Source organism: Schistocerca nitens, chromosome 1, assembly GCF_023898315.1.
Source record: "Schistocerca nitens isolate TAMUIC-IGC-003100 chromosome 1, iqSchNite1.1, whole genome shotgun sequence".
NCBI classification, from domain to species: Eukaryota; Metazoa; Arthropoda; class Insecta; order Orthoptera; family Acrididae; genus Schistocerca; species Schistocerca nitens.
Window position 1 is genome coordinate 297,401,810 of NC_064614.1, and position 15,191 is coordinate 297,417,000.

A 15,191-nucleotide genomic window follows, 5' to 3' on the forward strand; every position below is an offset into this window, starting at 1 on the left:
TTCGTCCTCTAGTATGGTGACTCAAACTGCATTAAGTCCAAGTTTTGTTTTATTAGGCTATTTTGGCTACAATGTAAGACTGGTGGACTAAAGCGAAACCCTTTAACTGACCAACAATGACCAGTTAATATTCGTTTTCAGTATTAAAGCATTGTTGTGTGTAAACGTTTATCATTCTGTCTGTTAGACTTATAGAAGTCAGGCGTAAAAACGTTGTTGTGCTAAGATGGAGAGTATTATAGCGAGTGAATGTGAGACTGTTGGAGAGGAAATGAATAGTGGAAAGAGAAAACGAATGAAGAGCACATCGAAAAGGGAATTAGAGCATGAAAACAGGTAAGAGTAAAGAGTAATAAAATTACTGTTATTCCAAAGTCATAAAAATCAATCTATTTGTACTTACCTGTATAATTATTTCTCTTGTAATTTTTTATTGTCAGATATCGGGAGAAGGATTCATCATCTCTTGAGCTTCGAACCTCCTTGCCAGCAAAAGGTCGGATGCTTTTACTGTTGGTCGATTCCTGTTAACAGTCTACACAAAACTAAAAGGGTAGCGTTTGCTAAACCAGGCCAAAAGGAACATGATAAAAGGCTTTCCTTCCTTCTCAATGTGAGCAGTCCAAAGCGCAGGACATTAGGGAATGATCGGAAATATAAATCAACTGCTCTAACAGAGCAGTATCATGTATGTAAAAAATTGTCAAATTTATGATTTATTACACTGATAAAACGTGTTAGAGGAATAACATTGTAATTGCTACCTTCAATGATTTTCAGGTTTATTCAAAAGGTGGTGACAGCGTACACAGGGGTACTATAATCAGAGTACTAAAGGAATTTCAGTTTTCATCTAAAATAACCCGCTTGGCGGCAATGTGTCTAGAACAAACACTCTGTAAAAGTGCAGACAAGTACCGGTCTATCAGAACAGTTCCAAGTTCGAACCGGCCCTCTCCCCTATATTATTTAACCTTGTGCTAGAAAAAATAGACCGGGAATTTATGAAAACTGACACCACTAGAATACCCCTAGACAACATGTCAATGACTCGACTGGCATACGCGGATGATATAATCGTAATTAGCGGTAGTAGAGAAGAGCTCAGAAGAATGGCGAGCTCGTACTGCAAGATTGCCAGTAGGGCAGGCCTGCAAGCAAGTAAAGATAAGACAGAATACATGGTCCTGAGCAAGTCAGCGAGAGGTGGGGACCCGCTCACGGTGGACAGTCTCCGATTCAAAAGGTCAAATACTTTCAAATACCTTGGTAGTCTCTGCAGCGATCAGAACCACTGTGAAATTGAAATAAATGCAAGAATTGTCGGGGGCAACAGAGCATACTTTAGCCTTCAGGATGCGTGAAAAAGAGATCCCTCTCAAGACGTTTTAAGATCAGGCTGTACCAAAGTATGACTGTGAAAGCCTCACCTTAGGTGAAAAGACGAAAAGAAACTACTTATTTTCGAACGAAAAATCCTCTGAAAAATATATGGTACTGTGATAGACTCACAAACAGGGAAATGGAGAATTCGAAAAAAAACAAGAATTAAAATACCTTTACGCACATTCTGACATTATAAAAAGAATAAGAAGGTTGTCCTGGGCTGGACATGTAGCAAGGGTGAATGATGTGTTTCTGGGAGCTGTAGCTGGAAGGATGTACCGGGGACGACCCGTACAAGATGGAAGGAGAATATTGACAAGGAGAACGAGGAAATGGGACTAGCAGCGGGAACGACGGAGGAGGAGTGTGGAGCAGGCATATGGTCACTGAGGCCCAAGCCACCGGTAAGTAAGTACGTAAACTTCAAAAGGTGGTGGGGTTCCTGTGTGTGCTGCTTTCTTCAGGAAGCTTTTTGGCTTTGGTCAACGAAGAGTGCATACCATCATTTATGCCCTTATAACAGGTGAAGGAGTGCTTAACAAGAGAGGAGACCATAAAGCTGGAAAGTATAGTGCAAAACGGAAAAGGTTAGTGAATTCATTTCACATCTACAAGCAAGGGAGAGTCACTCCTCCAGAAGTAAGAGCCAGCGCCTTTATCTGACAAGAGACCTGAGTACAAACAAACTTTTCCTCGTGTATAACAATTCAGTCACATCTAATCTGAAAGTGAAGAAAACATTTTGTACGAAAATATTTAATACAAAATTTAATCTAGCTTTTGGATCTCCAGCAGGTGATACCTGTAGCTTCTACCATCGAATGTATCACCAAATAAAAACTGCTACAGACATCAATACAAAAAATAAGTTAATGATTGAAGTTAGGTCACATAAATTAAGAGCTAGAGCTTTTCACAAATTAATGAAGCGAACGTATGACTATAGCCTGACATTTGCCTTTGATTTACAGCAGGTACAGCCTCTCCAAAAATTATCAATTGATGAGGCATACTATGCAAGACAGATACCTCTGTACTCCTTTTTTGTAACAGATGTGGCAGGTACAGAATCTACAGTTTACATTTCGAATGAAACTCAGCTAGGTAGAGGGTCACAAGAAGTTTAAGTTGACCCTCGGCACAGCTGTCACATTTCTCAGAACGTTCGCGAATGGATGTGCTCGCTTAAACATAAAATCAGCACGTTATTAATGCAATTGCTTTCTGGTTATTCAAAGAATCTCCAGTGCATGTGACTGATGTAATACTCTGCTTTCCAGTTCGAGGACATTCCTTTTTACCTCCTGACAGAGTATTTGAACGAGTAGAAAGAAACTTCGTAAAATTTCAGAAATACTGAATCCAAACACGTATGAGTATGTTTATGCAGAAGTGGGAGAAACAAGGATTTTAGGAAAAGACTGGGAAATATTTGATTTCAGGGAACTAAGTACAGTTTTGAGGTCTGTAGATTGGATCAGTGATCTGAAAAGGATCCATTTGAAGAAATATATGGTAGGTGAAAGGGTAACTGATGTGCAAATAAAAACGCACATGACCTACTATTCTGATGATCCTTCAAAGCGCTTTTTGCCATTAGGTAAACGTGGATACTGCTTCAACAAAATATCAAACATCTCCAAAGTGTCATCACTGAGAGGTTGAAACAAGAAAAGAAAGACGATTTGTAAAAACTACTAAGCCTCGGAATGGAAACAACTGGAGAGAAAATTAAATACTTGAATTTTTCACTCACACTATCAGCCTTCCATGTACAGAACTTATTGCCTAAGCTACTAATTGTCATTTTTTACTTTGCTATTGTGAACTTTGTTATCGTAAATGAAGCACATTTTCGTTTTTCTTCCTACTTCTAGTGTTAAAATGTTTTACTAAACCATAAAAAATGTATTTTCAAACAGTAAAAAATATTTTCAACAGTTGTATGTCACTGAAAACTACTCAAAACGCATGCTGTCCAAAATAGCTGACATCAAAAGGCAGATTGTTCAACAGAACCTGCGAGGTGCCGGGGCTAGTAGTGTATTTATCACTAAATTCTACTAGAATCCACATGTGTAAATCATGCTCTAAGCCCCCCCTATTCTAACTCCGACTTTTGCTGTTGCACAAGGATAAAACAAATACGCGAACTGACTCTAATCAACCCTGCTAGTGGAGTAGAAGAGAGTTTGGCACCTGCAATAATTTAATTTGATAAATAAGTTAAATAAACAAAGGTTTCATTAGCATAGTGAGGAATGATAGGGTTGCTCTATTGATTAACAGAAAGAAAGTTCTGTCCAAAATAACAATATGATTTATTAAGATTAAACGCAGAATAGTAAAAGAGACACAGGAAATATAAAACATCAAATTGGCTAAAATTGGAGATTCATACAAACACAGTAAAGGTGAAGTTGTCCCTAACTTAGATCGTGAGGTTTTAGACGAAGTGGTATGTGGAGCCAATTCCTTTCCACTCAAATCTCAAGAGAGACACACAGCTAACCCAATAGTAATTGCTGCTACTCGAAACTGAACAAAGTTAGAAAAGGATGAACAGGCGCGCTCTGCTGAGCTCTGATTATCACCTAGGAAAATCCCTATCTGCCGGTGCTGCGGACGTACATTACCAACAGTCTTCTTATCTCCCAGAACACGATCTGGCGTACCGCAGGCGAGGGCTGGTTGCTCCGACGTCCTCGACCGAAAGGCGACTGCCGACTCCTCAGAGCACCCGTACAGGCCGAACACACAACATTCCCACCCCCACGACAGTGGCCGTGGTTACGTTCCAATCAGCAACACGAAAACCGGCGGAAATTCCACTCCATTGCCGGAGCACTACCATTCCACCAATGGAGATTCTTGGCGCCAATTTCTGTGCTGATTTTGCCCCGTCACGGAGCTATGCCCTTAGCAAGCCAATCACAGTTCCTATTTTGCAGAAAGCGCGGTAATTTTCCCGCCCCAGCTGCCTGGGTACATAAGTCATTCCCACGCCTCGCTGGTAGCCCGCCAGAAAGTGTTTTCGCTAAGCTTCTGCGAAGCAACGGAACCACCAGCCCAGCCGCCACTTCCGGCTTTCGCGGCCGCGTCTCCTGACAATGTCGGCGTCCGGAGAGTATTCACTCGGCCCCCACACCTGTCAGCCTACCCTTTCAAAGTGAGAAGAGCCCGCCTGTCACTGGACCACCCGGGTGGCGAGAGACGCTACATGGGAAGTCCGCGTGTGAAGGAACAACGGAACCTCCACCGCATGCAACTAGAGAGGAGAATCGTAAGATAGGAATATGAGAGGGGGCTCATGCCACCTCTCATTGCCCCTACGCCATTTTAGATTGTAATTGGTGAGCGGTTGGCTCACTTAGGAGCAAGGTAGTGAGTCAATCGCCCAAGAACAATCTTACAAAGTGACTCCACATGCCGCACTCTATAAAGAAAATCACTGCAACTGAAAAATGCAGCTCATAGAGGGAGGATTATTTATGATGTAGCCAACTTCACCTTCTTAATATGGAACACTAACACTCACATCACACATCCATACCCAGGGAGCCCCTTCCAAACACCGATTCACGCAGACATTCACGCTCTAAACATGGCCCGGGCATCTGAGCCAAATATGGAGCAGTTTATTCTTTACAATCAGAGTTGGAGTGCTCCGCAATTAAATGCCCAAGATGTTACAACAATTTTAATCATTAAACTAACCTGACCTCACTCACACATGGTAATATTTAAGTTAACAATCTCTTTGTGAGTTTTCCGAATCTAGTTACAACCTCCGATTCATTCTGTCTCCCTGCAGCAAGAATAACCTTTACAAAATGTTCCCTGAACTGATGGTCCATTCACAATGACAGTGGTGGTATCTGCTTCAGTTTATGGGGACTTCAGGCACACTGTTAGCATACACACAACAATAAACACAAAATACAAAAAAAACATGATGTGGAGAACAATACAGTAATCTGTAATAAGAATTACAGTGTAAAACACAAACGCATACAAGGTATAACATACATTACAGAAACAACATAAGAGAAAGAAATTTAAGAAAAACAAAAAAAACAAGGTTCATGGGGCATCAAATTGTGCGTGCACATTGCACAAAGTTCACGACTGTGCTGAGAATGAGGCACTAAATCACATTGTTAGAAATATCCGTGGCACTTCACAAATTCCACCGTACTGACATCACATAAGGCTAAACGTCGGGTGTAGTTGCTACGTTGTGGCAACAGCAATAGGGAGTTCTGGAGTGTCTGCAGTACGCTGTTGAGATTGTAGTCAGACCCACGCATATGATCACGGCAGTACGGTAGGAAGACACAGTGATAGGTTCTCCTCACGTCGATTAATTGTCTCTGAGATCTCCTTGTTGGGATACATCGCTAGTCTAGGTCTCTTCTCTCGCTGGACAGAACTTTACGTTTCCCAATATTGCAGTTCGACGAGGGATGATGGCACGTGGAGTGACTCCACAAGTGTGTGAGGTCATCCATACAGGATCGAACTAGGAGCGACTATTGTTAAAAACTGCTCTCTAATAGAGAGGAGAAGTAAGACATGAGACCATACATGTGGCACGATGCTGCTTTGTGTATGCAGATCGGCCAATGCTAGTGAGTTGTAAAAACCCAAACAGGTGAGTATAGAGCGTCCCTTTCTGTCCTGAGGCATATGAGGCGCAGGTTCTGACACGATATGTGATCTTCTTCGTGTACTCACGACAACGTGGTCTGCCGCAGGGAATCCCTCCAAGCGGCTGCCGCGTCCGGAGAGCTAGCAGGCTGTCGCGTGTCAGGGTCAACGGCCAGCCCCACTTTCGCTTGTGGCGGGGCGAGGGTCCCGTGTAATCCCTCAGGTAGGCAGCCGGGTGACTGTCAGCGTGTAGGACGGGACGCTCGCCCTCTAGCAGGTAGCCCAAGACCTCTTGTTTTTGCGCTGGCTGGCCTCTGCATTGCCACGATACCCGTCATCTGCACAGTTCTGACAAAAATCTTAAGCCTAACTTTTTCCCATGACCTTCTATGTTATAATAAATTTACATAGTGATACATTGATGGTCTGTCATTTCAGACACTCTTATTTTACTTTTATAGTTATTAATCTATGGCAATCATTATAACATCTAATCTAGACATGGAAATAATTTATTTTGATATATGTGTAGAGACTGATCTCAGTATGTACATGGTGTGTGATAACTGATGCTTTATAATGGATGAACAACTAAATGTGCGGGCCCGCACTAATATTACTATTAATTATATAGATCGACAGTAGACATGCTTCAAGAATTAACTACCATATCCCAACGATCTACATTCGACGTCTTTTACTTAAATTATGTTGTTATGCAGGTCTAAGTTTTACTGTGCTATAAAGAACATGCAACTACGCTACTTTCGCTCGCCCGTCGTCCCTCCATCTCGGGTCTGTGGTTTGGTGACCTGAAAAATAGCAACTCAACAGGCGCGCGCCACACTTGTGGTAGAAATCCCCCACAATATTAATCTAGTTATTGTTAAATCCTACAGTTTAACTTATCCTAGTATCGTACTTTCCCTTTTATTTATTTATTTATTTATTTATTTATTTATTTTTTTTATTTACCTTATACAATACCCTTACATAGTTCCTGTTACGCTGAGATGTCTTGCTGCTCGCCGCTATTGACGACAGTGATGTGCGCGCCGTACGACATGACCTCCGAGTTTTCATTACGCCTCACTGAAACTCCAGAGACTGGGTTAGCCATGGCTATACACGACAATAAATTTATAGTTGCAACTTCCTTCTCTATGTGAAGCGGTTTTCGCGATCAAAGTACACCTTTCTGGAAGCAATGTAATATGACCAAGCCAGGACTGGTTCCTGTTGAGGATTCAGACACCCAACACACGCCAGCTACACAGTATGTCACGAATATCCAAGTACAATTCCTTGGTGATTCATCTGTGACAAAAACGAGCAGCACGCTAAATCCCCAACCAGCACATTAGCATGGTAGGCTTTTATGCCCTCATTTCTCTCGTCTAGGGCACCATTAGAGTCAAATGCTCACAGGTTCACCCCGACTTGCAAGACAACGATACCGGCGCAGCTCTGCAAAAACTATACTGCCCATATTCACCCTCGAAATCGCGCAATATACCACAATCGTGCAGTGCACTGACGCGTGCCTGCAAGCATTGGTATGAACGTCTCACGAACTGGTTGTGGCCGCTATGGAGCGTATCACGACTTCTCAGAACGCTTCTAAGAGCACGTTCTTGTATGCGCCCGTTTGTGCGACGTCTCGTCACTCATCCTTATCCCTTAACATGGACACCAGATAGGAAAGGACTAAAACATTGCTCATGGAAAGGTAGTGTCTCCTACTCCATCGACATTGGAGATCGCAAACATAAACAAAAAGAGGATAGCAGCAGTAAATTCTTATGCAAGACAACGCAGCGTGTTAATACTTTAGCAATCTTAATCTATTAATGTAACGATTATTGTTCCCCGAACAAAGGTTCATATATTTGCCTATTCTACTATGTACATTTCTTACACTACTACTATTCTACGAACTCCTTTATGTGAGAGAAGTGGTGGAGTCCTATGGACTAGCGTCAATCCCTTCTTAGACTCCCCCTCCTCTGACGTGCATTAGGATTTGGAGGTCTAATTTCAATCTCCTGGTTCTCCTGTTGTCCTTGATTTCGCTCCCTCCAATTACGGTCGCTTTGCCGTTCGTCATTCCTCCTGTCCCAGATTGCTTGTCTGGATTGACCCTGTTCCCTGACGTTCTGGTTTCCGTGTCTCTGGTTTCCATAACCTTGAATAGCGTAACCTTGATCTCGGTAACCCTGGTTTCCTAACTGACCAGTGCGATTATGCGATCTGTTGTCGTCTTCCCTTGCTGGCCCGTGGTATTTGTTATTTTGCGCCTTCTTCCTGTCCTTTGCGTCTTGTTTATCGAAGACTACTTCGAGTTCGCGCAGTAGACTCTTGAATGCATCCATGTCAGATCCACACTTCCCGACAAGTGTCTGTTGATACCTAACTGGCAATTTCGAAAAGCAAAATTTAATAATTTCTCCGTTGCTGTATGGACTATCTAAAAACTGATTCTTCTTGAGTAAATCATCAAAAAATTTGGTTGCGCTCTTATGCCCGGACACTTCCAGTTCAGGACAAAATATTATTTCCTCTTTAATCCTGTCTTGCGTTTCCTTTGACCAGTAGGTCCGCAGGAATGCACCAACAAATTCCTGATAAGTCCGACACGTCGCTGCCACGCCCCGCATCTTTTCCGCGGCTTGGCCTTCGATGTGTCCACACATGAATTCTAATTTGGCCTGGGTTGGCCATGACGACGGTAATGAATTAGTAAATTGCATCACCCAGCTCTTCGGATGCATCGACCCTCCATTATCTTTGAACTTCTGGAATTTGAGTATCGACAGGAAGTGATTGTGATCAAAATTCTGTCCGATCCTCGCACTGGTGTTGTCAGACGTTTCCGATACTTGCACGTCTGCGGAGTGTCCTGATCTATCTTGCTGATAACTGTGATGTGCTACGTCTGTATCACAGTGGAAGTGGCATTCAGCATTCACTCTTCTAAGTGGGCTGCAATTATTGGAGCTATTACTCGCTGTTTCTGCGTGTGCATTGTTTGTTCCGCACGCTGTCACTGGGCTAGAGCACGGCGGGCTTTTCCTCGGAGACACAATCCTGTGTGCTCCATCATTGGTATCCGAACGCGCAGTGCTCGTGTGCCCATTTCGCTCTAGTTTTTCTATCCGACTCTCTACTTCTTTCATTCGTTTCGTGATGTTCGTAACCGCAATATTACCTTGGGTTTTTAAGAACGCTAGGGATTTTGAGTGGGCTTGTGTCGCACGTCGCAAGCGACCTGCGAGTTGAGAAGTTACTTTTGCAACTTTCATTGCCCCCATTGCTGCCGTTTTGGCTAGGCCTGCTACTTTTTGTGCTACCAGTGACATCTGTTTTGCTTCTCCACATTCTTTCTTTATTGTTAATAATTCCCCACGAATTTCCCCTATATGCGAAATTATTGCCTCCGTGTCCTTCTTACGCTGTTCGTCAGCTTCTTCTTTCTCCTTCTTACGCTGTTCGTCAGCTTCTTCTTTCTCCTTCTTGCGTTGTTTCTCATCTTCTTCCTTCTCCTTCTTACGTTGTTCGTCAGCTTCTTCTTTCATTGATCGTAGGAAGCTTAGTATTGGGTTAACGTCATCTTCTTGATCCTCTTCAAACATGGGCGATGTAACTCGGGACACCTGGGCGCTAGAGCTCTGACGTGACCGAGCTGGCCTCTGTCTGCACTCGTTCGTTTGACTATAAACTTCTGCTACCGTCTCGACCTGTGTGCCTGTCTCTGTTCCATCCTCCAATTCACTATCATAATCATGGCCGCGACGTTGCTCTAAGATCGCGTCCAAATCACCGTGCTCATCAATGACCCTGTCGTCCTGTCCTGCTAAAAATGTGCCCATCTCATCTCCGAACCTATCCCCGTCAGTAAACTGCCCCTTATCCATTATAGTATCCACTTTTGTTTTAGCTTCGCTCACTAATAGTCGTGCCTTACTTCTCGTGATCATTCATGAGAAACAAAATTTATCCAAAATACACAATAAAAATAATCTACTCCCTGTATTTTTACACATAGACATAAAATTTCAACAACGCTGTTCCAACGCTGTAATCACAAACACAATTTGATGTGGTACAGAAACCGCACACAAATCCGACAAAGTGCGATGCGGTACAGACACCACATCAGCGAAACACAAAAAAAACAATGAACAAAAAATATATACACTGAAAACAAAAACTGTAGTCATGCGCCGCTACTTAAAACTAAACGCGGAACTACCAAAAAAAACTTGGGTATTAATCATTAAAAAAAATAGAGAAAAAAAATTGAATGTTCCTACTAAGAATCCTGTTTGTTTATCAGAGATTCACAGGAAAGATCCGAGGCCAAGGGTCGCCATATTATGCGAGGTGCCGGGGCTAGTAGTGTATTTATCACTAAATTCTACTAGAATCCACATGTGTAAATCATGCTCTAAGCCCCCCCTATTCTAACTCCGACTTTTGCTGTTGCACAAGGATAAAACAAATACGCGAACTGACTCTAATCAACCCTGCTAGTGGAGTAGAAGAGAGTTTGGCACCTGCAATAATTTAATTTGATAAATAAGTTAAATAAACAAAGGTTTCATTAGCATAGTGAGGAATGATAGGGTTGCTCTATTGATTAACAGAAAGAAAGTTCTGTCCAAAATAACAATATGATTTATTAAGATTAAACGCAGAATAGTAAAAGAGACACAGGAAATATAAAACATCAAATTGGCTAAAATTGGAGATTCATACAAACACAGTAAAGGTGAAGTTGTCCCTAACTTAGATCGTGAGGTTTTAGACGAAGTGGTATGTGGAGCCAATTCCTTTCCACTCAAATCTCAAGAGAGACACACAGCTAACCCAATAGTAATTGCTGCTACTCGAAACTGAACAAAGTTAGAAAAGGATGAACAGGCGCGCTCTGCTGAGCTCTGATTATCACCTAGGAAAATCCCTATCTGCCGGTGCTGCGGACGTACATTACCAACAGTCTTCTTATCTCCCAGAACACGATCTGGCGTACCGCAGGCGAGGGCTGATTGCTCCGACGTCCTCGACCGAAAGGCGACTGCCGACTCCTCAGAGCACCCGTACAGGCCGAACACACAACATTCCCACCCCCACGACAGTGGCCGTGGTTACGTTCCAATCAGCAACACGAAAACCGGCGGAAATTCCACTCCATTGCCGGAGCACTACCATTCCACCAATGGAGATTCTTGGCGCCAATTTCTGTGCTGATTTTGCCCCGTCACGGAGCTATGCCCTTAGCAAGCCAATCACAGTTCCTATTTTGCAGAAAGCGCGGTAATTTTCCCGCCCCAGCTGCCTGGGTACATAAGTCATTCCCACGCCTCGCTGGTAGCCCGCCAGAAAGTGTTTTCGCTAAGCTTCTGCGAAGCAACGGAACCACCAGCCCAGCCGCCACTTCCGGCTTTCGCGGCCGCGTCTCCTGACAATGTCGGCGTCCGGAGAGTATTCACTCGGCCCCCACACCTGTCAGCCTACCCTTTCAAAGTGAGAAGAGCCCGCCTGTCACTGGACCACCCGGGTGGCGAGAGACGCTACATGGGAAGTCCGCGTGTGAAGGAACAACGGAACCTCCACCGCATGCAACTAGAGAGGAGAATCGTAAGATAGGAATATGAGAGGGGGCTCATGCCACCTCTCAAACCCAATAAAACACATTTTGTCCATCACTAAAGTGCTCACAGCTTGAGAGTATAAAAAGCAATTTCCTTGTATTAAACACATTTTGATTAACAGCCCTACCTGAGTATGTTGTGTAAAATTCACAAAGAATATTTCTTGCGGTATACGTTTTTTTTTCTCCTGAAAAATTTACTTTTTGGGATATAATGCGTTTTGAAAAATAACTCCTCAAATACAAGTCGCTTAGGACAGAAATAAATAGGAAGTGCAGGAAAATTAAAGCGAAATGCCAAGGAGAGAGCGGATAGGTGGAAAGAGTACATTGAAGCGCTCTATGCAGGGCAAGACTTGTCTGAGGTAATAGGAGAAGAGACAAGAGTCGATATAGAAAAGATAAGGCGTCCAGTATTAGAATTTGAAAGAGTTTTGGAAGGTATAAGATAAGATAAGGCAGAAGAGATAGATAACATTCTATAACAGTTTCTAAAATCATGGGGGAAGTGGCGACAAAACGACTACTAACATTGGTGTGTAGAATGTAAGACATACCATCTGACTTCCGGAAAAATATCATTCACATAGTTCCGAAGACTGCAAGAGCTGACAAGTGCGAGAATTATTGCACCATCAGCTTAACAGCTCATGCATTCCAGTTTCTGGCAAGAGTAATATACAGAAGAATGGAAAAGAGAATTGCCGGGCGCTGTGGCCGAGTGCTTCTGGGCGCTTCAGTCCGGAACAGCGCTGCTGCTACGGTCGCAGGTTCGAATCCTGCCTCGGGCATGGATGTGTGTGATGTCCTTAGGCTAGTTAGGTTTACGTATTTCGAAGTCTAGGGGACTGATGACCTCATATGTTAAGTTCCACAATGCTTAGAGCCATTTGAATCATTTGAAAAAAAACTGCGGATGTGTTAGATGACGATCAGTTTGGCTTTAGGAAAAGTAAAGGCACTAGAGAGGCAGTTCTGACGATGCGGCTGATAGTGGAAGCAAGAGTAAATAAAAATCAAGACGCATTTATAGGATTTGTCGACCAGAAAAAGCGTTCGGCAAAGTAAAATGGTGCAAGATGTTCGAAATTCTGAGAAAAATAGTAATAAGCTATAGGTAGAGACGGGTAATAGACAAAATATGTACAAGAGCCAAGAAGGAATAACAAGAGTGAACGACCAAGAACGAAGTGCTCGGATTACAAAGGGTGTAAGATGTGGATGTAATTTTTCGCTCCTATTGTTCAATCTGTGCATCAAAGAAGAGATGATGAAAATAAAAGTAAGGATCAGGAGTGGAATTAAAATATTAAAATTCAAGATCAAAGGATATCAATGATACGATTCCTGATGACATTGCTACCTGAGTGAACGTGAAGAAGAATTACACAATCTCCTGAATAGAATGGACAGTATAATGAGTACAGAATATGGACTGAAAATAAATAGAAGAAAGACGAAAATAATGAGAAGTAGCACAAATGACAACAGCTAGAAACTTAACATCAGGATTGATGGCACAAAGTAGATGAAATTAGGGAATTCTACTATCTAGGCAACCAAATAACCAATGAGGGATGGAGCAAGGACCTCAAAAGCAGTCTAGCACTGGCAAAAAGGGCATTCCTAGCCAAGAGAAATCTATTAGAATTAAACATAAGCCATAATCTGAGGAAGAAATTTCTGAGAATGTACGTTTGGCAGACAACACTGTATGACAGTGAAACATGGACATGGGGAAACCAGATCATAGAGAATCGAAGCATTTGAGATGTGGTGCTACAGACGATGTTGAAAGTTAGGTGGACTGATAAGACAAGGAATTCTGGGCAGAATTGGAAAGGAATAAATTGGAAAGGAATATGTGGAAACACTGACATGGAGAGGGTACAGGATGATAGGAAGTCTGTCAAGACATCAGGGAACGACTTCCATGTACTAGAATGAGGTGAGATGAAGCGGTTGGCATAGCATAAGAATTCGTGTGGGAGACATAAAACCAGTCAGAAGACTGATAGCTAAAATAAAAAAATTAAATTTCTAAAAAACAATTTAAAGATGTGGTATTCCCATTACTAACTGTAGAGTGAACCACTCGAAACTAAAAGACTCAAATTAAACAAGCACCCCAGTTGTGAGACTTCTCGACAAACAAGAATGATTACTCCAAATCTAATAAAAAAATTAGGTTCTTGAGTCAGTTGGTTTTTTAGTTAAGAGTTCACTCGCTAGTAAATATCTAAGGGGGCAGAATAAATGGTCAGATTCGCACCTTCACAAATCGCAATGAGAAGGTGAAGATGACATCTAACATAAATCACCAGTTATGAGAACATTTGCCTATCAATATGTAATGCAAAAAGGGATTACAGTCAATCGACAGTAATTAACACACCATTCTTATACAATGCACGTCTTTGAGCGGAAGGTAGAACACGGAAAACGAGTCAAGTCGCTTTTAGTTTTGAAAAGCCAGCTCCGCAACGGCGTAGCAAAACTACGCTGCGGGAGTTACGCCGGCAACCACTTAAAGAGTTGGCAGAAAGGAGGACAGCGACCCCGGGCCAGGTTATTCAAGCTGGAGGGCCACCTGTAGAGAAGGCATCGGTATAAGAGCAGAGAAGAAGCTTTAGAAAACTGCGTTTCGAAATTCCAACAGGATACCAACAAAAGCAAGTGACGCATTTTCGTCCAGCAAGTGCAACACATGGAAAGGTCAATGTACAGTCGTGGACAAAACGAGCGAGACCCCTCGCCTTTTCGTTATGCTGATCCGCACGGCTTTAAAGTCTGCTACACAGCATAACAGGCAAGGCGACGAAGTGCTACCAACATACTATGCGCAGGCGTGAAATTGACAAACTATCTGAACTTTTTTAGACTGTATTCCATAATTTGTAAGACTATATTAATGCTGATTAGTGTGTTAAATACAACACGTAAATATAAGACAGAACTGAAAGAACAAACGCTAATTGGTATGAACTGGACAAATAAAAATGAATTTCAACTTATCGAGATGACTTAACTGTTTCAGTAAGACAAAGAACCCCAGATCGTTACGAAGTAGCAAAATATTATCCGCATTCGGCCGCGAAACGGTCTGTGTCAACGTTCAGACCAGTCATACTGGATTACCGTTGCTGACCTACCATGAAAGTGTGCAAATTTAGCAATGCGTGAAGATTCATAACGAAATTCAGTTAAAAATCATTCAGTGCCACGCTTAAGTCAATTCCATTATTGACAGAAGCGGAAAAAGTAGGCAGTAACATGTATGAAATTCTACAAGAGTGTCATATTGACATGCACAGGGCGCCAGTACAGAATAAAGGTAGCGATAAAACGTATTGGGTGCGCGAGAATTTCTTAAAATTGCTTTACTGATATTCTACCTGCCTCCATAGAGATTAGAACCGAAAACAAACCAGACCTTCCTTTCACTATGCTAGCAGACAACCTAGGCAAACAGCCCTCTATTATTACCCCAGACATGAACAAG

At 42.5% G+C, this 15,191-nt stretch overlaps 1 protein-coding gene across 1 annotated transcript in view; it reads left to right on the forward strand.

Moving 5' to 3' along the window:
* The first annotated feature begins 226 nt into the window (after nucleotides 1–226).
* Nucleotides 227–15,191, forward strand: part of LOC126243639 (translation initiation factor IF-2-like) — a 130,159-nt gene continuing 115,194 nt past the window's right edge. Inside the window, exon 1 of the mRNA XM_049948179.1 lies at nucleotides 227–336. Coding sequence (XP_049804136.1) covers nucleotides 227–336 — 110 coding nt within the window. The remainder of the gene's footprint in view (nucleotides 337–15,191) is intronic.